A 25823-nucleotide genomic window follows, 5' to 3' on the forward strand; every position below is an offset into this window, starting at 1 on the left:
CCCACACCCCCGCTCCGCCCCCTCCCCTGCCTGCCATGTCGCGTCACATTTCTCCTCCCCCCTCCCCACAGCTCCCCTACTCTCCTCCTCCTACTCTCCTCCCCTCGCCGTCTGTTCCCGCCCTCCTCCCACACCCCCGCTCCGCCCCCTCCCCTGCCTGCCATGTCGCGTCGCATTTCTCCTCCCCCCTCCCCACAGCTCCCCTACTCTCCTCCTCCTACTCTCCTCCCCTCGCCGTCTGTTCCCGCACTCCTCCCACACCCCCGCTCTGCCCCCTCCCCTGCCTGCCATGTCGCGTCGCATTTCTCCTCCCCCCTCCCCACAGCAATGCCCTCCATTTTGACTCGCTGCCTCCTCCTTGTTACTAACTTGAGTCCTTGTTTTATTTATCAGAGCCGTCCAAGCCGATGCCCTCTAACACCCTGTTCCCACCTTAAATCCACTGCTACTCTCCCTAGATCCCTCCGTCGCCTGACTATTCCCCTTCTGCTACTACTTTCCTCTTCCTACATATCTCTTGCCTACTTAGTCCATGTTCTCGACTTCGGCGCCCACCTCTGCCTATCGTTGGCTCTTCTTGCACCTCCTCTTCCTCTCTCTGCACGGCACCTCCTCTTCCCCCTCCCACTCAGACCGACTGTGCTGTTTTGAGTAATAAAAGGTATGTACTTTTTACTGACATACGATTTAAAAAACCTCGTTTAGAGAATTCAAGTCGGTGTAAAGTGTTGTCCATGTTTATACCCCCTGGTTGTTGGGTTCTCGTCGACTAGTTTTAAAAGTGGCAAACTTTTGAATACCTTTCCATTCACTTTCAGTATTGGCTTTAGTTTAACGGCTTTCAGGAGGTTCTGAAGAGCACGTTAGTTAGGCTGCTGAAACTTTATTTGACCATAGGAAATCCTCCCGTTTTGTTTTTTTCAGTCGCATGTACTATGCGAGTGACTTTAAAGTAGCACATTTTGTACGATGTTTTTTTTTATTGCGGCAGAGCTCCTGACGGATTTAATTGCGCTTACAGTTTTGACGAAAATCATATGCGGCATCTCAGGAACATCATACTAAACTGATGGGGACTCGGTGATTTAGTTATTCACGTAAATCATGGTACAGAAATCCGCGCGCTGTTTGCCTGGGGGTGGGTGGGTGAGCCTGGCAGCAGTGACGGGTCCTGGTGTAAGTTTCACAGCGTTCTTTCCTTTCCGGGTGTCCGACAACACACAGTATAGGGATCGACTGCCTATTTATTACTGAGCCGGGCACTCTGGTAACAACCCCCCCTCCCCAATCATCCGTCTAGGACAGGGTCTTCAGAGCGCATTAAACTCTCCCGCCCCTCTTTCATATTTACATGTCTGCCCGCTCCCCTCACAGTGAGACCAGTAGCAGAAAAGGGCAGGAGGGGGGCAGTATATATTTTTTAAGATTGTGTGTGTATTTCCACATAACTCTTCTCTTTACACAGTTGAGTAGCAGTGAGCTTTACAGATGATTTGTGAAATGGTAATTGTGTGGCTCTGGTAGTTGTGAACAGAGGTTTTTACCAGCTCCAGAGCCGAAAGTGGGTTTGCATCGTGTGAATGTTCTGCTGGACTCCTCTGAGAGCATGACACAAGAGCTCTGCGAGGTGGTGCGTAGTCATACATTTGTGAACGTCCGTTTATTAGTATACTAATAGTACATGTTTTAATTGGGGACATGTTTGCACACCGGCATGACATCAATGTGTTTATGCCTCACTGGTGCAATGTATGAAGCACACGGAAAGATGATAATAGGAGCGAGCTTACTAGTAAACTCCGATTCATGCATTTATTACCAGTGTTTTACCACTTCCTGTGCTCTAACTCTCCTTTAACACCTTTCGCAACTATCGGCATGAATCCATTATCGGCACGGCGTAAAGCATGTGTGCAGGTCCGCAGAGAGGGATATTATTTATTACCATGGGGGGGGGTCGTGATCAACTCGTGCCCTCTTCCGAATCAACGTTAAGCTGCACTAGTTTATATAGCGGACATTTTTCCACTGTCCTACATCCACCACCCACTCACACCCCCTAACCCTCACCCTCACCACCTCACACACCCTCACTCACCCTCACACACCCTCAAACACCCTCATTCACCCTCACACACCCACACCCTCACACACCCTCACACACCCTCTCACACCTGCTGCACTCTCCTGCTCTCTAGAGATGTGGCCTAACGACCAGAGCTGCCATCTATGTCACGTAAATACAAAACATGTTGCATTCAAAGTGCTATAGGTGTCACATTCGCGAAAGTTATAACTATTGGCGTTGTAAATGACAAAGCTATCAATTTAGCTATTTGGAAAACCAACAAATAAATAAAATATTTGTCATTTACAAGACCAATAGCTCCAACTTTTCTAATGCGAGACCTATTGCATTTCCAATGCTTGTTTATAACTGTTGCAGATCAGAGTGGTTAACAGGTGAGGGATTATTAAACTAACTACTGCAGCTGGGGTGAGCAAAATAATCTGTAGGTCAGTGAGTTTGGTGGGAGGTGGAAACAGCTTTGTTAGAGACAGGTACAAACACTTAGAGGATTGTGAGTGCAAAGGGATAAAATGTATCTCCAGCTGCGTTTATGCACCCTCCTATTTTAGTTTGCAATATCGTTCCGCCTGCTTGTGCGTACACGATGAGTATGTGCATATCTGACAGCAGAGGATATATGCTCGCAAAGAACCCGTCAAAACATCACAGTTGGGCAGGAAAAATCGCTCTCAAAGGGCTGGTCACACTTGCTTCATGCATATTTCCGAGCACTGCAGTCAATCTCAGACTATAGGAAATGTCGGAACATCTGCCAATCTCGATGCTTCAGGGTAGTCATTTCTCAAGCGCCAGAAATGCGACTTTGAACTTGGGTCTGACATTCAATATGTTGAGTCAACTGATTGGCGTCAATCTTAGCCAGCCTGACCACCGTGTCCAACAAAACTTTTGTAAGAACCAACATAATGTGAACATCAACTAATTGGAGGAAGTGAACTAAGACCCATTTGAGCCATTTTCATTTCAGTGCTAGAGAAGACAAGCACTGATTTAACGCAAGAACTTTGTTACTTAACCAGAATTCTTCTACCCCCGCAGGAAACTCATTCCATTAGAACGTCCCTCCTGCATGTACATTGTAGAGCTCTTGATCATACTTGACGTCTCAGTGACATATGACACTCTTCACCAGAAACTCCTTTGGCTTTTCTTCTACCAGGCGTAACAGGGAGCACAATTTTTTACTTGTAGAAGCCAAACTCTTGCAACACCACAATGTTCTACTCACTAGAGACCAATCATCTGCTGTATCACACAAGAGTCTGCACTATTCAGAGATTAGTTTAACTTTTCTCTCTGTCCTAATGTCCTCTCCGATTCATGCCTTCCATTTATATTTACACAGATACTCTCTGGAAGAAAAATCATTGTAAAGATGTGGAACCGGATACCAACTGGGCCAGCACCAGAATGGAGCTACCCATACCCCACTACTCATTGGAGGAATGGTAATATGCACATCGGGAACCTCTCTTACTCACGTTTACTTTTGTAAAAAGGCTGTTTATTTCAGTCAAACGCCCCAATCTACAAACCACCTCCCGCTATCCATCACTTGAGGAACTGTGAAGGGCATGTAGGTGGTTTGCTGCTAAGCTCTCCAGGCTCATGAACCCTTTTCTCACTTCACACCAGTTCACCTCCAACCCTCCGCTACTTCAACAATGCCTGTAGCTTTCCTCTCAATAATGCCCATTCCTCGCGCTATGCCTTGACGAGACCCAGGAGCTGATTCTGGTAAAACTGGAAACATTCCAAACCACACACTAATCAAATAATGGGAGAAAAACATTTCATGTAAAAATACTAAACAAAAACAAATTGACCTAAAGAATAGAACAACCTCTCAACAGGTCACATTATAGTCCGCAACTAAGGGCTATTGTTTGTAGTAGTTGTCCAAGGCCGATAAAATGAGTTAAAGGCCCAATTTGCAGATAAGGAACTGTATTGAAAAACAGGGCCTTTAACCAGTATAGCCAGGGCACAAAGGCTATAACGCTACTAGAGCATGCCACAGACTCAGGATAAAGTGCCAAGTTGCCTTTGGGAATTCTTGCGCTTTACGAATTTAAAAATCAAATCATAAAATGTTATTAATTAGAAAGGGAGAAACAGGACAAGAAAGATTAAGATGTTGTGTAGAAGAGCACACCCGCCATTATTGGCCCTGTACCGCTGCACTGTCTTCAATCGAGCGCTCAACATCCCTATGTTCTACTATTCATTCCTCACACTAGCAACCATTAACTTGTACATTGTGGTACATTTCTAATGTCCATCACTTCCTTAAAGCATCCAGGTACTGCCACTGAAAGGCAGAAATGGTTCCACACATTCCATAAAATGTTGGTACTCTTTATTGGAAAACGCACCTTTCTTGGTAGATGTTGACAAGCTTGGAGACGTCGTAGCACAGCTCCACGTTCAGCACATGGCCCTCTGGGTAAGCTTCTCTGTGGGGGAGCATAAATAGAGTCATTTTAAAGCCACACTAACAGTGCCTATGTGTTCCCACTGCTATACTCCACATGAATGCAGTTGCCAGGAAACAATGTTTCACTTTGGAAGTCATCACTTTTTACTAAGACATCTTTTACAAGAGCTACAGCATGTATACACCCATGCTTGCTGTGGTGTCCCACTTTTATTCAGTGGGACTGTGTTTTTTAAATGGGTGATTTTGGGCGTCGCATTATTTTGAGTACTAATTATTTTTTAGGAGGAATTCTAGTTGTAACTGATGAATTGTTGGTATTGCACTTAAAGAACACGTTACTTACCTTTGGTAATGCCTTACCTGGTAGAGACTATCTAGATACAGATTCCTTACCTTAGAATTATCCCCAGGTGTCAGAATGGATCAGGCAATTTTTCATGAGCAGTTTCCATGTGCACAACAATGTGTCACCTTTCGGCTCCACGTGGCGACGTTGGTGCCGCAAGTGACGTTTGCAGTGCATATACAGGCATCACCCAGGCGCGCTGATGTCAGTTACTTTTCATGACGCCAGAAGCGCAAGGCTGCGAAGAACACAGACCACTGGTATGGAAAACTAGGGCCCTGAAAGGGGAAAGTCCTGTCCCTAGAAATCCATTCGAGGAAGGATGGGAGGGTCGCTAAGGAATCTGCGGCTAGATATGGTATCTACCAGATAAGGCATTACCGAAGGCAAGTAACTTGTTCATCTGATAGAGACCTCTAGCCGCAGATTCCTCACCTTAGAATAGATACCCAAGCAATACCTCCCTGATAGTGGGTCTGTGGATCAGTTTCACACAAGGAAGTCCAGAAGGGGCGAATAGTTAAAGTGCCCATCCCTAAGTACCTGACTGCCCAGGCAGCAGTGTTTGGTAAATGTGTGCAGGGAAGCCCACATTGCTGCCTGACAGATGTTTAGGACTGGAACGCCACAAGCTAATGCAGTAGTGGCAGCTTTAGCTCTGGTGGAATGAGTACGCAAACCCTCAGGGGCTGCTTATTAGCCAACGTGTAGCAGATTTTGATACAGAGTACTGTACTTCGTGCAATGGTCCTCTTCTGTACTTTCCGTCCTTTCTTCGCTCCGACATAACCCACGAAGAGTTGGTCGTCTACCCGCATCTCTTTCATGCTGTCAATGTAGAACAACAACGCTCTTTTGGGTCCAGACAGGGAAGTCATTCCTCTTCCTTGGAGGATGAGGCAGAGTATAAAAAGTAGACAGAGTGATGGTCTGGCACAAGTGAAATTGAGAGACCACTTTCAGGAGAAAGGAAGCTCTTGTAAGAAGTACCAGTTTGTCTGGGTAGATGTTAAGATAAAAAGAGTTGGATGAGAAGGACTGAAGCTCACCGACCCTCCTGGCTGATGTTATTGCCACCAGGAAGGAAAGGTGCCTGGGAGGACAGTTATGTAGGGGCTCAAACGCAGCACAAAAAAGGAACATCAGGACCAGATTATGGTCCCACTGAGGCATAAGGAAAGGAGTAGGTGGGAAACATATGTTGCAAACCATTTAAAAACCTATGTAAAATAGGGTATTGGAAAAGAAAAGGTTGGTCAGGCAACTGAAGAAAAGCAGAGATTCAGGAAATATATCTCTTAAAAGTGCCCAGAGCAGAGCACTAAGAAAGGGGCGAAGAAAGGGGATCAATGTTTCTTTCTATACACCATGCCACACATTTTGCCCAATGGCAGGCATAAACCATCTTGGTAGAGGGACGCCTGGCTGCCAAAATAATGTTACAGTCTTCAGGAGGAAGGTTGAAAGCTGCCAACTGTCACTGCGCAATCTTAAAGCAAGACGGTGAATAGTTGAAAGGTTCAGGTAGAGGACCTTCCCCTGCTGCTGCAACAGAAGATCCTCCCGAAGCGGCAGCCTGATTGGAGGACAGATGGCCATGCTCAACAGCTCTGAATACCAAACTCTCCATACCCAATCCGGAGCTACAAGGATGACATGAGCTCAGTCGTTCCTGGTCTTCTTGAGAACTCTGGGCAGGAGTGTCACAGGCAGAAAGGCATGTAGCAGGCCTGAGCTTTGCTCAAGGCGAAAAGCTTCTCCGACCGACAGCCACCTTAGAAACTCCACCACCCCCTTTTTTACCGCCTTAGAAACTCCAGCGCGCATAACTGCTGACATTGCACACTCTGGTGGGTAGCGGACAGATCTCTCCCCACTGCTGAAAGAGACCTTGCAACACCTCCAGATGGAGACGCCATTTGTGATCCGCTAGGCATCTTCGGTCGAGTTTGTATGCTCTGGTGTTCAGAGAACTGGCCAGACGTTGAACCACCGGGGATATGCATTATTGTTCCAGCCATGTCCAGAGATGCAGGGCCTCTTGTCAAAAGGTCCACGACCCCACCCCAACCTGCCTGTTGCAGTACCACATAGAGGTGGAGTTGTTTATGAACACTTGTACTACCCTTCCCTGGATTTAGGGCAGAAAGGCTTTCAATGCCAATCTGACCATTTGTAGCTCCAACAGGTTGATGTGGAGTCCAGATTCCACCAGAGACTAGAGTCCTCTGATCTTCACCTCTCTCAGGTGTGACGCATCTGTCACTACTGTCAGATATGGTTGGAGAAGGGAGAGTTGGCTGCCACTGACCCAATCGCAGTTCGTAAGCCACCACTGCAGGTCCTTTGCAGTTCTCACCAAGATCTGGACGATGTCCAAGAGATTCCCTGATGCTGCACCCACTCGAACATCAGGTCCCACTACAGAGCCCACAAATGTCAATGGGCACGTGTCTCAAGCAGAATACAGGAGGTCATGAGGCCCAGCAGCCTCAGAGTCAATCTCACCGAAATCCAAGATAGAGGCCAAAACATCAGTATCTTAGCCTGAATATCCTGGACTTGCTTCCTCCTAGGAGAACAGCCTGAAACTGTACTGTGTCCAGAAAAGCTCAGATGAAAGGGAGCGTCTGAAAGGCAGTCAGGTGTGACTTTGTCACATTGAAAGTGAACCTCAGGGAATGCAGGACGTCAGCTGTATTCTGGAGGTGGAAGAGGACAGTCTGGGGCGAGTGCGCCTTCAACAGCCAGTCATCAAGGTAGGGGAAGACTGGCACCCCTGATCTCCGCCGGTGAACATCAACCACCACCATCACCTTGGTGAACACTCAAGGGGTCGGGTGTTGGTGAGGTCAAAAGGGAGCACAGCAAACTGAGCATGCTTGTTGCCCACCATGAACCGCAGAACACCTGTGGGCATGAAGGATGGGAATATGGAACTATGCATCCTGCAAGTCCAAAGCCACCATCCAGAATCTAGGGTCCAAAGCAGACAGGACCTTAACGAGAGTGAGCATCTTGAATTTCTCTTTCTTGAGAAGAAATTGAGAGAGTACAGGTCAAGGATAGGACAAAGGCCTCCATCCTTCCTGGGTACCAGAAAGTAGCAGGAATAGCAACCAAGACCTACTTATGGCGTTGGCACTCTCTCTATGACAATTTTGTCAAAAAGATGCAATCACTTCCTGGCAGAGAAGAGATAAGTGGTCCTCCTTCAGCCTTGTTGTAAAGTAGGTGACAAGGAGGGTAGGGTAATCTTGAAGGAGATGGAGTAGATAGCCCCATTGGACAATCTGCAAAACCCACCTGTCCAATGTTATGCACTGTCAGAATGCAGGTGATGGCGAATCTTGCCACCCACCCGTGCCCATGATGGTAAATGGGCAGACTAGGAAGTTTTAGAGGCTGCGGCTGCCTGAAGACTGACCCGACCACTGGCAACTTGACCCACGAGGCCAGTAGGAACCACGTCCATGGCCATACACAGGCTGGAAAGCTTGCGCTCCACCATGGCTGGGCGGGTAATGATTCATCTGTATGCCCTTTCTGTGGCCATGAAAGGAGCAAAAGGCAGATTGAGGGTGATGAGGGGCTATAGAAAGGCCAGAAAACCTGGTTATAGCCCTCCTGTCCTTATAGCGCTCCAGCGCCAAATCAGCCAGGTATCCGAAAAGATGTGAGCCGTCAAAGGGCATGTTCATGAGTGAGGACTGGACGTCCCCAGAAAAGCCAGTAGTCCTCAACCAAGCATGGTGTAGCAGGGCCACTGTCAACAAACCTGCTCTGCCTAGTGAGTTGGTGGGGTCTAGTCCACTGCAAATGGTGAACTTAGCTGCATTCCTCCCATCTGCAACAATCTGGGAGAGCATGGCCCAGGCATCTTCTGGGACCGCTGGCAGCACCTGCGCAACCGTATCCCACAGAGCATGTGAATAGTAGCCCAAAAGGCATGAGGTGTTCACAGACTGTATTTCCATGCTGGTGGAAGAAAACATTTTCTTGCCTAAGATGTCCAGCCTCTTAGATCCCTGATCCCGCGGTATTGACCACCAAGCTCTCTGGAGGGGGCTGTTGGGTGAGGAAGTTTGGGTCCCCTGGAGTGGAGCAGTGGTGATAGATCATCCTGTTCACAGGGCCCCTGTACTGGGCTTGGACCCAGTCCCAAGCAGGACATCAGTAATTGCTACATTGAAAGGGATAAGCGGTTCTGATGGGGACACTCCCAGATGAAACACTTCTACCAAGACGTTAGTCTTGACTGCCACGAGGGCAAGATAAGGTCCAGGACCTCAGCTGCCCTACGCTCCACCATTTTGAAGGAAGGTCCCTCCTCCATACCCACGGTAGGGGGAGAAAGCATGGCGGTATCTGGAGAAGTATTCAGCCCACTGGCTTCACCCAGATCCTCACAACAGTCATTCGTTCTTCATAATGCTGTTATTCTTCAGGGTCCAGGAAACCCCCCCCCATTCCTCCCAGAGTCCTTGCCCATAAAAATAGGGCTCAGGCTCTGGCCTTGAAAGCATGGCTCCAGTTGGCACCAGAATCGGACGACGCCCCAACGGCTTTGTGTCGAGGATGAGGATGGGACTGGTGCTGCCAGTAGTGATGGGAGTGTCAGCCTCATGGAATGTCAAGGTGGTACAACCAGCACCGATCCAGATCTATCTGTGGATCCCTGGCTTGACTGGTGCCAGGGCCGCTGGCGTGGATCCAGTAGGGCCCCTCCGAAACCTGTGAGGTTCAAAAGTATGCTGGAGGGAATGGGTCACCCAAATATGAGGTGCATGGCCTCATAAATGTCTTTTAATTGGGCGGGGTCGTTCTGGCTTCCAGAAATTCAGGGAGGTGCAGAGTCAGCTCAGGTGCTGGCTCAACTACTGAGCCAAGCCTTGAGAGGCGACACTCCTCTCATTGGCTGACAGACGAGGAGAAGTTGAAGCATGCTTCGACCTCTTTTTCTTCTTGTGCGAGTGCGACTTACCTGAGTGGCTCAATGATTTGGATTGCAACGATGACCTCAGACGCTGCGACTGCTCCAAGGACCTTCTTCTTGACCGGGACCTCGATGGTCGCGGCGTCATGCGTCGAGTAGGTAGAAGCTTGAGGGACTGCTCCCAAAAAGGCCTACAGGTTCATGGCTCAGCAGTCGGGACAGGCCTTCTGGTAATGGCCCCGTTGGAGACACCAGAGGCAAACAAGACGCAGGTCCGCCACCGACATCTGTCGGTGACAGGCGCCACAAGGCTTGAAGCTGGACCTTTTTTGATGACATACCTGCAACATACCTAGATCTCTAAAGACTGACAAAACGTCCAAAAAGCGTAGTCAAAAAGTGACTAAGGGGTAGCTCTTACCGGATCTATGCTTACTGGTGCAGAATAAAAGAACTGAGGTCAGCATGCCTGGATGGGCCTATAGAGACACCGCGAATGTCACTTCCGGCGCGGCCAACACCAACAACGCTAAGCAGAGCCGAACAACGCCACCTACCGGGGCGCAATGGGTACTGCTTATGAAAAATTTCCAGAACCAGTATGATACCTCAGGATAATTTTAAGGAATCTGTAGCTAGAAGTGTCTATCAGATTTTAAAGCATTTAAAAATGTGTTTATTAATGTGTTTTATTTGTACCACATTTTCTATTGATGCACCATTTCATTGCTCTGTGCATGTAGGAAGCGCTCCATGTTTCCAGTGCTAGTCTTTTATAAATAATTTTCTCACGTGACTGACGCCCCATGTACTAAAACCAAGTTGCAAATCGAGGTGCGCGCACCAGCAAATTAGCAAGGCTAGCAGGTCAGGCCTGAAATAAGGATATGGCTTGGATCTAAGAATCATGTATGAGCCAAGTCATTAAAACATCTGCCATGTATATCACGAAACCCACATAATGTAAAAATATGATACTGTTAATTTCTTTAACATGTGGACGTGTTTTACCTTAGCACATCTGATTATATCACTGCATAGACAGACATTTAAAACCTGAACTTAGAAACAGTAATGGCTCGTCCCTGAACAAGAATGCCCCTGGATGGGGACCGGCACTCATTGTAGGAGATGGAGTCTCATTTTTCAGATGACGACCCAAAGCAAGAGAGAGAGATAGAGAGAGAGATAGAAAGGGGGAAAAAGACAAAAGAGAACAAGTTAAACAACGATGAAGCCAGAAAAGGGGATGAAAAAAGAACCTGCAAGAATAAGAGTAGAACAGTAAAAGAAAAAGGTTATGGTAATCCTGGAATTCAGCAATACGACCGTAAGAAAAGGTTTGGGGCACTGCATTTATGTTTTGACAAACCCCACACTGCCCCCTCCAAAATGTCAACTTCACATATACCAGCAGACGTCGCTCATGTTATTATTGATGGCATAACTATATCTAAACCACCTTAACATTTGCCCAGTGCAAGATGATAGCTCATCCTGGAATCAGTACCATGCCTGGTCTGTTGGCTCAGTGGACTAATGCATCCACTGCAGGGGCTTGTATTCGACCTCATGGTCACAGGTTTAAAACCTGGCGGGTCCACTCAGCCTTTCATCCATCTGAGGTCGATAAAATGAGTACCATTGAGTTGGATTACAATAAACATCTGTTATTCAGCGCCATGACACCTACGGGTAATTGTGCGCTTTACAAATACACCTGTTATGTTATGTTACCACCAGGATGCCCACACAAAAAATGGACCACAGATTTCACAGTACAAGGTGTCAACTCCATATCAAAATAAGTGTAAGTTACCCAGTACCCACAGATGAGAAGGAAATGGTGATAAATGTTAACTCACACGAAAAAGGCACATGCAATTCCAGTCTCAACTAGTACTTTTAGCCCCTTCGCTGCGGGGGTTATTCCCCCGCTTTGCTGAGGGGCGGGTGCATGGATACGAGCAGTCTAAGGCTAAAGACTCGAGAGGGCGTGTTAAGCCAGCTGTTTACCACACATATACCCCTTGAATACCCAGTGAAAGGACACCACACAAGTGTTATGAAAATAAACAAGATATTTATTAAGAATCACAACAGCCCTGTACTCTTTATGAGGACAGGGTACTAAGCACAAACAAAACTCTTACGAAAATACTTAAGTTAGCACAGTATATACAAATGCCCAAGGGGCACGGAAAACCATATACTCAAAGTGGAATGCGAAATTACTAGCAGGTAAGTACAGTACTAATAGCCTTTGGAATCGCTAGGACTTGACTATAGAATCGTTAGATTACTTCTAGGAGACCCAGGGGACTCGGGTGCAGAGTGTGCACTCTCACGCGTGATGCGGGACAAAGTCTATGGTAGCTAGTAATGACAAAGTTAGTGTTCTCGGGCGAACCCGACCTGGTAGGAGGAAAACGAAAGTGGATTCTGACCCTTGGATAGTGAGGCTATGCTGGGGCACCGAAATGCCGAAGTTACCTAGCCCAGGGGCTGCAGCTGCATAGGTCTCAAAAGACGTCGGGAATCCTCGTTGCCGGACCAGGAGCCTGGAAGAAAGAAGTTGCTGGCAGGCGACCAGTGAAGAAAGTTCGATGGATCCAAGCCTGGATCGAAGGAAGATGACACCTGAAAGCAGAGGGGACCAAGTTCGAGACTACTAGCCAGTAGTCAGTGGGCACCAGGAGGGCACCGGATGGTAGCCACCTCGACTAGGTGAGTGGGTGACGCTGTGCTCGCAGATCTCACGGACCAGGAGGCGTTGTCGGCGACCAGGATGGAGGAGCGAGCTGTCCCACGATGGATGAAGCTGTCGGCGTCGCTGGACCCAGGATTGGGCAACAAAGCCTTGGCAAATTCAAGCCCACGCGGTGGACTCAAAATGGCGTCTGGAGTGGACCAGGAGGGTCCGGGGTGCCTCTCTTGAAGAAGGAAGCAAGGGCCAGTCTGGAGCAACCAGACCAGCAGCAGTGATGTCGTCGGGCGTCGTGAAGAAGGCCACAAGCCAGCCGGCTAGTAGCCACACAGCGCGGTGAGCACGCAAAAGCAGAAGGGCCCCACGCAGATCGTGGAGATGCTGGAGGGCTGATCTTCGGTGCTGGAGCTGCTCAGGGTTGGGGCTTCTCGGACCCCAAAGCACTCACCAGTGGAGCACACGGTGGGCTTGTTGCAAAGAAGTCGTGCAGTCTTGGCGATCGTCGGTCCCTCGAGGTCTCGTCGCACTCACAGTTCTCAGCTTTGCTGTAGAGGTGAGTAGAGGTCAGAGGTGCCAGGGAAGCCGGGTCTCGTCGAGCTGGGTCGTCGGATTCGTGAAGAAGGACTTGCAGCAGACCGCAGTGTTCTTAGGATGGTGCCTGCGGATGCAGGGTGACTACTCCTTAGCCACAAGGGAGAATCTTGAAGAAGAAATCTTGATGTCCTTTCGAAGAAAGTTGTGTCTTGATTCCAAAGATGATCTAATTTGAACAGGGGGCCCGCTCCCATCTTTATACTAAAAAAGGGGGCTGACCCGGTGACTAGGTCCTGCCTATGGGTGGGACTAGGAGGGGGGTGGTTACACCCCTCTGCCATGCCGGACTTTCCCCAGGCCAGGGGCTGGTGTGCCCCTGGAACTGGTTCTGACCGGCCTATGCGTAGTGAGCACCGGGGTGCCACTCAGCAGTCACCTTCCTGAAAAGCCCTGCCTACCCAGGATACACAAAACCATGTCTGGGACGGTGCTAGCACCGCCCCTGACAGGAAACCCTTTGTCCAGGCTCCCCTCGCTGGAAGGACTCCCAGCTGCAGGGGGTCAGACTCGTGTCTGTGGTGGCAGCATCCATTTTGTGGAGCTGAGGCTTCGTTTAACTTTAACCGGGGTTCACAGTTACATACATGTCGTGTCCCTCTAGAAGGGTGGAATGCTAACCCCGTCGCCAGAATTGGCGAGGGGTTAGTATTCCAAATCGTATGACACCTTACTCGACATGTTTTGATAAAGCAATACCAAAGTTAGCATTTAACCGCGAGGATTATAATGCACTTAAGAGTATATGGTATGCGATATCATGGAACAGCTATTAGGACTTGGTTCCGCAAGCTGCAGACAGGCTCAGCTCATGCCAGAGCACCATCTCACACGATTCCAAGCACTCTGCCTTCAGGATTGTCAAGGCCTGCCATAGGAGTGACTGATAGGAATCTGTGTGTCCATTTTAGGGTTAGGTATAGGTATACTACACCTACAGCAAAGGGTGATTACACGACTTTGCCCCAGCTGTCATGCAGCCAGTTGTGTCAAATTTAGGAGGCCAGCCAGGGGTGGCATAATACATGCTGCAGCCCCTGGCAGCCCTGGGTACACCTATGCCCTGAGTTACAGGGTCTGATAAGGTGGCCCAGTACCAATTGGTAAATGCACCTAGGGTACATGTTGTAATTTAGAGAGAGAACAGCCAGGCTGTGGGTCTGATTGGCAGGCCCACAGCCAGAGAAAGTCGTAAACCAGTGAAACAAAAGCAAAAAATCTGGGTGATCATAGGATTGCAGACCCTACTCTCCTACACACCAGCCTCAAATAGATTAACTAGTTAGGTGCAAACCTATGTTTACAAGTATTTGTAAATATGGGTTTGTGATAAAATACTTGGGTCGAAGCATACAAATGCCCGAGTACCAGCCATATAACGCCTACCATACACAATTTATGCATGGTATGGCAATGTGCTGCCTTGTGTTCGTTTTTTATTTTTACAAAGCCACGCAAACTAAATGTGTGTGGCACTGTAAATCCCAAAATGGTTTTTCATCAGGTTTGTGCCAGAAAAGTGAAGCAATCCAGATGCAAAATCTGGGCCTTAACTTATACATTGATGTTTATTTAAACTCTGCCACAAAGAAATTGACAAGAAGGAGAAACGTGACAGCAAATCTGTTCAGCTTATTTGGTCGCAAAGTTTGAATTCTAAAATATTTTATGGGATTAAAGCACCTGCCGCAGAAGGCTTTGTGTTCCCAGTAAATTAAAGGGAATAAAAATAATGATGATGATAATTGCAAGATAACTCTGGAGGTTAATGCATTTGATGGAAAGAGCTGTGTTTTGTCTAGCCAGTTTCGACTCAAAGTAGCATAGAGGGTTAATGTGTCTCCTGCAAAGCACATCATGTCACATGCAGATGACAGATTTTTTTTACGTTGATAGGTAAATGGGTTTCTGCTTTTAACACAGAGATCCTTTTTTTACTTGCAATCTGCTGCTTCTAACATAGCACAGCTATGAAGGATATTATGTGACTCCCACACCTTGTTACCTTGTATAATTTATTGTCAATGTAAAATGTATGTGTGATGTAAAGCGCTCTGACACCCTGCAAGTGGGATGATAAGCGCTATAAATAAAATAAGGCATAATGGTATAAAAATTGCTATTTTGTGTAAATACTGGGACAGACACACACATCTGGCAAGCTTGAGTGCATGCATATCTCTTATATACAGGGACGGAACATTGTCAAAAGCGGGACTCTCTTATGTACCTCTGAAGTGCTAACAAGTCGTGTGCCTTTGATTACCCACCTCTGCATTTGCATCTAGGTGTGAAGCTCCAGATAGCTCCCAGCCAGGATACTCTAACAAAAGGAGGCCTAATTGCCCCTTAAATTTGGCCTTTGTTATGGTTCTCACTGGAGTCTGAAATAGGAAAGACCCCACACTGCCTACACGATGTTGCTCGGATCGAAGGAGACAACATGCAGGTGCTGCTCAATGTGTCCAATTGTTTGCAAATTACACTGGGACGAGATCAGCATAGGTTACAACTTCTTGGCAAGGTGGCCAGCATCCACCCTGCGAAAATAATTGGTGGATGCCGTCCACCCACATGTACCCCTAACTTCTGCCCCGCTTATACCAAGGGTTGGAATGGCTTATAGGACACTTGGTACATTGCCCAATGGGCTGGTCTGACTGGTCAGTGTGTGGACGGGTATTTTTTCTGTTTGTGGGCCTGTTTTATGGTCTGCTGGGTCGGTTTTTAGGTTTTGCCTGGGCAGCGCTTGCAAAATCTCTTGTAAGGGGGCTTAGAGCCCACCCATTACTTACTTTTACGTACCATTGGTTGGCTCCCACTTCACTCTCATTTCCTTATTTTTTTATTGGATAGCACCTCCTGCTTCTTCCTGGGGCTTCATGAGGGTTCAGGTCATGGAGCATTGAGCAACTACTACTGCTTCCTGTCTGTGCCTGCGCGCCTGTAGGGCAATATTTTTCATTTTGTACTGTAGCACTCTATGAGAGTGCATCGTTTTGCAGGCTGTCTCTACCTGCCCCTCTGACCCGCCTGCTTTGGTTACTACTTGCCCTGATCCCACCACCTCCCTCCTGTCGCTACTTCCCCACTTCTCTACTTGCCCAGTCCATAAATCACCTCTCCCCCTACCCAGTCACTGCTTTCCCTTTTGTTGCTTGCCTCCCCCATAGTTGCCTCTAAATGTCCTTTATTGCTTGTTATGATCCAACAATCAGTTTTTCTCCCAATAAAATTTTTTCTCCCCATCACCGACCAGCCCCAGTCTGGCTCTTTTCCACCACTCACACGTCCCCATCCATTTCTTCTCCTATACACCCACCCGCCCCATCCATCCTTTTCTTTTCAGCACGTGCCTCCACCCTCCTCTGCTCCCCATTCATGTAATTGTGTAAGTGGTGGGCGTACTGTGTGTTCTTGTGCAATTAGGCATCTTAAAGTAAAAAGAAAAAGTGCTAAGACGCAGCCAGCATTAACTGCATCATAGCGTTTTTATTTTTTTATTTTTACGCCATGTGAGCAACATGCAAAAAAAAGAAACATTGACAAAGCCAGCAGATCTCACATAAGCGAAAAACTATTCGCTTTGCCAATGCTTATTACTGTTCATTTTCCTGATGTTAAAACAAAACTTTGCCTGCAGCAAGCTCCAATCCATGCAGACATCCATACATTGCAAAGCACTTCTATAGCAAGTCTTTAACAGTTCAAAACAGCCCCAATTTATAAATATGGACTACTTTTTTAAAGTCTATTTTCTGTCCCAGACTCACCCTGCCGACCTTATGAGGTTTGTGTTTTTTTCCTGGAATGCGATATTACCACAGCATTCAGCATTCATAAGAGGTAAAGCAGCAATACCAAGATGCGGGGCTCATTGTATTTTTTTTTATAGCTGCCATATATTAGCGGATTTTACCGAGCAGCATTTGTGGGGCAATTTCGCACCAGTTGTAATCCAGATTAGCGCTCAAATGGCAGCTATTTGCCAGCCCATTGGTCAATCCAACTCCACTCTTGATTCGCCTGCATGAGCAGAGCTTGCTGAGTGCCAGGACTTCAAGAACCCGCTGAGGACAGTTAAAGGAGACCAAACCAATTCTAAACCGGGGACTAGACAAAGGTTCTAGGAAGCTTTCAAGATGGTGGACATCAGAGTGACACCGTCAGAACCAGTGTGTGAAGGGTATTCGTGGATAAACCTGCGGTATCCCACTAGCACTGCCCACAGGAAGGTTTACTACAGGGAGTGGGATTTATGCCTCACAGACCAGTGTGTACTCTGCAAATCCAGCAGTGGATTAAGAGGGTGTGTTTGAGGCATGCTGGGGAATGTACCAAGAAGGAGGAAGTGTATGGGAGACTGTTGGCAGAGGGATTCAGTGACAGAACTCATGTGCTCCATCCAAAGGGGTACTTCTTGGGACCCCTTTCTTCATTCAGATATCTAACGCTAGAACAACTCTGTCTCTGAGGCAGGAAATTCAGCTTTCCCAGATGGGCCAAGCTTTCCCTTGGCTTGTCTTCCGAGTCTGACCCCTACACCTCAACTCTAGGGTTTATTGTCACTTCAGGGTTACCTCTGCTACAGAAACCTCTTCTTATGCCCCCTAGCCTCTTACAGTACAGAAACCTCACTTGGCAGTCTCCAAGCTGTCCTAACTAATACACCATCTTAAATATTTATGCTCACCCTGGAGTATTATTCAGGGTTAGTTCTTAGAGGTTTTTCTTATACTCATACACTTTCTTTTTCAATGTTGAGTACTCCAGTGGAAACTAATGCACCCCCTACACAACCCACTCTGAGGTCCTTGTCACTTGCAAACTAAAGGGCCTATTAGGATGTCGGGCAAATCGCCACCGCCATGCAGGTGGTGGTGATCCACCCGACATCCGACCCTGGCCGCCACCTATTTCCCCCCGCCATATTACAATGGCGGGGGGACCGCGGCCGACAGAAACACCGTCGGCCGCTTTTCCGCCACTGTCGCCTTGCTGGCCATACTAGGATGGCCACATGCAGATGCCTGCGGTCTTTACTTTGGGGGCCCCCTGGGTCCCCATGGTGAAGGCGAGAGGGGGGGGGGGGGGGGGTGCACATGGGGAGTACCTGTGGTACGCCCCTGCATTTGCATACACAAAGCGTCAGGCTCCACAGTGCCTGCCGCTTTGTGTATGCAAATGCATGCTTGCATTTTTAACATTGCGGCGGCCGGTGCTTTCAGCACCGCCCGCCGCAATGTTAAAAATGCATGATGCGCCCGAAAAAATGCATGATGCGCCCGCCAGTGTGGAGGGCGCATCATAATTGGCATGGTGGGACCGCTGCTCACGTCGCAGACGGTCCCGTTTTCCACAGGGATGGCAGGCGGGCAAAGTCCGTCCGCCATCCTAATCGGCCCCTACGTTTGGCTCTTTGTGGTATAGTCTTTTTTCCTTTGCTACTTACATGTCCTTGCATACAGTGGGTTATCTGCTGTTTGAACAAAGGCCCCAAGGGCCAGACTGAATTAAAGAAAGTGGACTGGGCTGGATGTATCTGGATCTCCGCATCTTGCCTCATCCTAATGTTACAACTTGAAGTTTGGAGTCTGAAATCTCTTTAGTAGTTGTTGCCTGATGTTCCCTCCCAGATACGATTATCCCTATAATCACCAGTGGATTCATGTACTAATCTGCAGTGTGAGGGTATTTCATAAGATGCAGTGGGAGCGAGAGCAGTTCTGAAAAGCAGTCATCTAGGAATGTATTTTGGGAACCAACCAAACTCTCTCCCCACTTTTTGCTCACCCAGTATGATTCTTCCAGGCAACACCTGTTCAAGATGCCAAGCTTTGCTTCTATTTGTTGACAGCCCTGTGATACACTCGAACCCTGCTTGGCACATCTACATAGGCATCTCTTTCTAAAGACTTTGAATTCTAAAATAACACTTGTCCCAGCTGCTGGTAGGCCACTCTTCAAACCAGAACCAAATGCATGCTTCAGAACAACTGTAGGCCTAAATCCAATTTAAGATATAATCTTCAATCTCATATTTAGGGAATAGGACATTTGCTTGCAGGTCTTAATAAGAGCTGGGTCCTCTGCGCTTGCCCTGCTTCAGGATCCAGCCTTTACATTTCTATCTTGTGGCACAGCGGTCTCATCTTCTCACTGGGATCCATCTTTTCACCCTCAGTGGCAATCTTCTCTAATTCAATGGCCAGTGTTTACTACTTGAGAATCAATTTCCTGTGTTCACTTTGTGACCAGCACAAAGCCAGGCTGGCGGATCTGGAGGATGATCCAGAAGAAGCACTGGAGAGCATGTTCACGGTTTCATGGAGGCGCAAATCCTAATGAGACACATCTTAACTCCTCTTCATCTTTCTCCGTGTCCTCTCGTCCGCCCTCCTATGAATGCTTCACAATCACAGCATCCTCTGTGCTGGCTCTTTGAGCCTTCTCCTACCCTGGCTGGTCCTGCCTTACTTTAGCATTCTTGATGCATTCGCCGTTTGTTGATCTTTCCCGTGACCTCCACTACAGTACAGGGATACTGTTCTGCTTCCATTTCTCAATGTCATCACTTTCCAAAGTAGAGAACGGTTAGCGTCAACATTTCAGAGAAGACAAAAGCATTGTTTATTGTAATGAACTTCCAACTGCTAACCACACATTCGGCAAGATGTCTTCATTTTCAGCAAGTGAGAGAGTATGCTTTGTATTTGGTCAGACCCATGCCAGGCTGTTACCCAACCTGAGCACAGGTGGGTCACACATATAGGACACTATGGCTTCTTTTAAGCTGTTGAATAAAATAAATAAATAAATAAAGAGAACACTGAGCAATATAACGGAAAAGCGAGAAGTGTGTAGTTAAATATTTTCAATGGCTTCATTTCCTGGGTTAATGGCTTTGAAATCTTTGTTGTTGTTCCAAAATGCATTTCAAGACTCATTTGTAACGTTCCACATCCAACTCCAATGTACCAGTACCTTAAGAGCTGGGTGTAAACACATTAAGCGTAGTGGAGCTCTTAAACCTCATTGCCACAAAAACTATGTTGATGGAAGGAAAACTGTGATGAATGCTCCTCTGGTGGCCAGGCAGTTTTACACCAAGATTGACACCTGTAAATGTTAACAAATGAATGAGCAACATGTGCCAATGTAAAGATGAGACTCGTTTCCTTTTGACATGTCCCATTCACTTAAGACTAAGAAAGTCTTGGCCTAACCCTGCTTTAAAAATCACAGAATGTAAGATTGAGGAAGGAAGGCTTAGGGACTATGTAAAAGCCAATGTTATACCTTATACCCAACTTGCACTCCTAATGTTAATATTTAGGACTTGGCAGCTTAGGAGAAGGTTTCTAAAACGGGGTTTTCTGGCTTATTGTTTGTAATGAGTGATATCCTCAATTTTATTTGCCATTTTTTGTAACATGAAAACTAAGAAAGTAGAAGGGGAGTGAATTGTATTTATTGGTTGATCTACCAGGTATTCACTTGCACTTTTGTGTATGAGTTTCGTGATGATGATGATACTTTTGGAAAATCATCACCGAAGTTCAGCTAACTTTTTGTGCGCTGATGAACAGTATGTTTTATGTGATATTTTACAGTTTCAAAATAAATGTTAGGTGATGATGAATACCAAAAGCAACACTAGAACGCCCCTCGCTCAGAGCGAACGTCCCAGAGACAAGTCCTCCTCATACACACCACGCTAACTTTAAAAAATGATTCAGAAAAGGGGGTGGTGATGGACAGAGTATCCGAATTAAACAGAACACTCATACCCAGTCAAGAGATCAGGGCTTGATCCATCACCGTTTTTTAGCTCACTGCACCATCCCAGCTCAGAACCTGGCTATGTGCAAATTAGTCAGTCCCTGGCCCAGTGCATCATGGGTACAGGGCAGACCAAACTACCAAGCCAATTCTTATACTGGGAAGGAAACAAGCTTCCGGGGACCGGTTTCTGGCATTTCAGCCGTCTTCGGCCCGGCTTGCTTGAATCCTGATGGTGCAATGAGCAAGGGACTCACATCTGAGTATACCCTTCCACGCTTATGGTGGACAAAACGATTCAGAAAAGGGGGTGGTGATGGACAGAGTATCCGAATTAAACAGAACACTCATACCCAGTCAAGAGATCAGGGCTTGATCCATCACCGTTTTTTAGCTCACTGCACCATCCCAGCTCAGAACCTGGCTATATGCAAATTAGTCTGTCCCTGGCCCAGTGCATCATGGGAACAGGGCAGACCAAACTACCTGTTTGCATATAGCCAGGTTCTGAGCTGGGATGGTGCAGTGAGATAAATAACGGGGATGGATCAAGCCCTGATCTTTGGACTGGTTAAGAGTGGTCTGCTTAATTCAGACACTCTGTTCATCACCACCCCCTTTTCTGAATCGTTTTTGGCCACTATAGGTGTGGCAGGGTATACTCAGACACGAGTCTCTTTCTCACTGCACCATCAGGATTCAAGCAAGCCGGGCCGAAGACGGCTGAAATGCCAGAAACCGGTCCCCGGTAGCTTGTCTCCTTTCTGGTGAAGAATTGGCTTGGTAGTTTAGTCTGCCCTGTTCCCATGATGCACTGGGCCAGGGACAGACTGATTTGCATATAGCCAGGTTCTGAGCTGGGATGGTGCAGTGAGATAAATAATGGTGATGGATCAAGCCCTGATCTTTGGACTGGGTAAGAGTGGTCTGCATAATTCAGACACTCTGTTCATCACCACCCCCTTTTCTGAATCGTTTTTGGCCACTATAGGTGTGGCAGGGTATACTCAGACATGAGTCCCTTTCTCACTGCACCATCAGGATTCAAGCAAGCCGGGCCGAAGACGGCTGAAATGCCAGAAACCGGTCCCCGGTAGCTTGTCTCCTTTCTGGTGAAGAATTGGCTTGGTAGTTTAGTCTGCCCTGTTCCCATGATGCACTGGGCCAGGGACAGAATGATTTGCATATAGCAAGGTTCTGAGCTGGGATGGTGCAGTGAGATAAATAACGGTGATGGATCAAGCCCTGATCTTTGGACTGGGTAAGAGTGGTCTGCTTAATTCAGACACTCTGTTCATCACCACCTCCTTTTCTGAACTTTAAAAAATAGCACTCTTAGAAATTTGATGATTTGCATCACTATCTCTGTTCTCGGAGGACAATTTGTGTTTAAATCTGACTTTATGTAAATAAAACAATAGCAAAAGAATACACTTGTACCCTTTTATAAAAATACCTTGTAAACATTTACCCACCTCTACTATAAAAACAAAAAATGGCACTGTAAAATGGAACTGTCAGCATCATGGGAAAATGTATGATGGCTTTAAATTGAATGCATGTTTTCAGTTTTGTAGAGCAGGGTTTGGTCACTGTAGAAACAGCCATTATCACTTGCCACAGTAACTTTACTCTGAAGCAGCACAACTCAAATCACTTGCTTGTGCCAACTTAAATTCCTATACCTTGCGTCATCATACAGAACACAGGTACAGAACCTCCCTTGTGAATGCAAGCCGCCACTATACAGCGGAGATCAGAACTAAAAATGGGTGCAAAATTGGATAATTGACACCTTTGTTCAATAATAAACAGCTAGAATAAACCACTCTGGATAGGGGAGGGGCATTCTTCGAAAGTCTGCATTACAAGGGACACACATTGGTGGTTTTAATGCACAAATGATAGGTTTGGCTGGTCTTCTCTGTATAAGAAGCTTCAATTACAAAAACAGACCCACCCCCCAGACTGACCATAGCAGATAGGGAACTGACCGCGGTCTTGCAATCTAAAAACACATTTTTATTAATCTGCCTCCACTTCTATTGCAACACAACACAATAGGAATTTGATTAAACATTGGTTCACACAAGTCACAGATGGAACAGCTCAACTCAAGTCTACATGGGCTTTATTACCAAAAAGGGAATGACTGCATGTAATTCTTATATGAAGCTAGTAATGATCCGTGATATTCACTGAGCGATGGCAAACTGTTTGGCCAACATTCAGTAAATAATCATTCGCAAATAAATCAAAGCCACAAGCACTGATCAGGGCCAAATGTGTCCCTTTGCATTCCCCAAAATCTGATCCCAATGTGCGTGGAGCATCTCAGGCCCATTACAGTAGTAATTACAGTACGTAAAGGCTACACGTAGTGTTCAGCGGTCTGATTTTGGTATTACACTTACTTAAAGTACTCTTGAATGGTGATTTTCTCTGCATTCTGTGGCAGTCCAGTTATAAATAATGTTTGCCGCACCTGAAGAATAAAAAGATAGATATATAAATTGCTTACAACAGGAAAGAAAAAGTGGTCGAACTTTAAAAAGCAAAATGTTTATACCCTAGGCCCTCATTTAAAAGACTTAACAAAAATGATGGTGCTCATTTTTAAACTTGCATAGACAAAAAATAAAATAAAACACCATATTTGACAACATTGAAAGCCCCTTCAGAAGAATTTTAACAATATCAATCTAATGTAATCCATGTTTATCAGGCTCTTGGGGTCCTGTTCACGAAGAAGTAATCATACGCAGGCACCTTGCACACCAGAAAGTACGCACGCGGATCCTCAGTTACAAAGGGACCTTCATGTGGAAGGCCAGGTCAGCCGCGCCTTACCTTTGTCCACTAACTGCATGAGCTCACAGGCACTCCTGAGCCACTGGGTTGAGGAAAATTAAATTTTGCCCATGTTGTGTTCCCTAGCGCGTACCCCACCGACTCCATGTACCAGCTTAAAGTGCATGTAACTTCCCTCCTGTGCCAGCTATGAAGACGCAAATACATTTGCGTCCACCGTTAACTTGTCCTCTTTCAGATGCACCATGAATGGATTATATGGTCCGTTCCTAAGTATGCTATGCCAACGTCTTTTTATAGTACACTTTTCACTTTTTCCTGCTCTAGCCAGAGTAGGCCCTGAATTCCTGCCATCTGAACCTCTTTTGTGGCTCCTGACTCTGCCCAGGCTACCTCTGTACTCGTGAACTCTGTCCCACATTCAGCGCGGCCCCTCGCGCTCAGCTCAAGCCTGCTTTCTGCCAAGACTGACTATAACCTTCGAGTTATCTGTTCCGCTCTCCGAGAATACATTCCTGCCTACTAGATCCTGTAAACATCCTCTCCAGCTGCAGAGCCAAAAGGGCCGACCTGTCTTAATGCAAGTAATTCATAGCCTCCGTTGCCATGCTTCCAAGGAAGGCCCCGTGCCCCCACGCTCTACATGTAGACACTTAGGCGCTTATACACGCATCCACAGTTAGCATAGAATAGCTTCTGCCCTAGAGACCTTTCCGCCCAGATAGTATAGTTCCTAAACATCAGATATCAGATATGATAGAAGTACAAGTTGATCTGACATGCCAGACTTCTGTCTCTTTCCGTCAGTGTAAATGTCAAGACCCCTGCACCCCGTCAATCACACGTCATGCAGCTGCGCGCGCATCCAAGCTTCCGATTTCTGCTGACATTGCAACATTCTGTTAGCACCACCCCTTGGTGCCACCCACTTGCGTCACCTATCAGTGACGTTTCTAGCACACACCTCTAGTTCACGCCTAGTTTACGCCTCTTGATGATGTATTGGTACCACGTGTATACTGTTATCTTGTCTTCTCTCAGCTGTTACGCCTCTTACATTGAACATTATGATGTAAATCAAGTATATAAGCTATGTATTGTCAATAAACGAGAGCGCGCTCATCTATCCCTTCTGACACCCCTGTGGTGGTCAGAACATGATATCCTGATTCCTTTATGAGGAATAAAACCCTTAGAAACTCTAACACCACGGACTCTGTTTTCTTTCCTTCTGATTGAGTTATTATTGATTATTGCATAGAAATTAAGAGAGTAAATTAATTATTTACGTCATTTTGGCGCCCGAATAGGGACCCCTCCCCCACCTCACGCGCCGGAAGGTGCGTTGCAATCCGTGTCCCCTGCCATCAGTTAGACGGACTACACGTGTACTGGCAGGATTTCCTGCATCCCCCTCTGACCCACGGAGGTGACGAAGACTGCGATCAGTGCCCAGACGAGGCGGTGAGGAGTGCGGAGGATCCCGACCAGAGCCCAGCCGAAAGAAGCAAGGTCCGAGGTGTGAAGAGGCCCACCAGTTTTCCGAAGTTTTCCGAAGTTTTCCGAAAGTTCTCCGAAGTTTTCCGAAGTTCCGAGTCGAGTCCAGTCGAGTTTCCGAGGCCTTCTGTTTTCCGTGCTTCCCGGTGAGTACCATTGCTGGGTCGTATCTAGACGGGTTTGGGTACGCAAGTCCGGTCTGCACTGTTTTTAGGCAGTGTATCTGTACTGTTTAGCAGTATATAAAGTATTCCGAATTTTTGCACTGTTACACCAGTGTATCCGTACCGTTGAGCGGTACATTCAGTGTAGGGGGTAGTTAGCTATGTCTTTAATGTTTTTATGTGATTAATGTTGTGGTATGAATGTGACTGTTTTATTGTGTATTATTGTATTTCTTGTATCAACTAGCAACTCGTATCAAGGAATAAAGATCTAGCGTTCAAGTAATAAGTAAGCAGGATGCCGTTCCTCAGCAAGTTAAAACAGATAGGAACTAGGAAAGGGTTACTGGAGGAAGAAATTCCTATCCCCCCTAGGGACACTCCAGGCAATTTTATGTATCAAAAGCACGGCATAGATGCCATATTATATCTAGATTTATGGGCCGATTACACCAAG

At 46.8% G+C, this 25823-nt stretch overlaps 2 protein-coding genes across 3 annotated transcripts in view; both read right to left on the bottom strand.

Annotated features, from left to right (window-relative positions):
* The window catches only part of LOC147706908 (mechanosensitive cation channel TMEM63A-like), a 926114-nt gene that overhangs the window by 673845 nt on the left and 226446 nt on the right, over nt 1-25823 (bottom strand). The gene's annotated exons all lie outside the window — the stretch shown is intronic.
* Nucleotides 1-25823, bottom strand: part of LOC147706910 (mechanosensitive cation channel TMEM63A-like) — a 403911-nt gene that overhangs the window by 151689 nt on the left and 226399 nt on the right. For both annotated transcript variants that reach the window (XR_015296601.1, XM_086926170.1), the window contains exons 9-10: nt 23309-23379; nt 4468-4548 (exon numbers count right to left, since the gene is read on the bottom strand). Coding sequence is in view for 1 of the 2 variants with exons in the window: in XM_086926170.1 (XP_086782296.1) it covers nt 4468-4548; nt 23309-23379 (152 nt within the window). In the remaining variant the exon portion in view is untranslated. The remainder of the gene's footprint in view (nt 1-4467; nt 4549-23308; nt 23380-25823) is intronic.

The sequence above is a fragment of the Lissotriton vulgaris genome, chromosome 6 (assembly GCF_964263255.1).
Source record: "Lissotriton vulgaris chromosome 6, aLisVul1.2, whole genome shotgun sequence".
Classification (NCBI taxonomy): Eukaryota; Metazoa; Chordata; class Amphibia; order Caudata; family Salamandridae; genus Lissotriton; species Lissotriton vulgaris.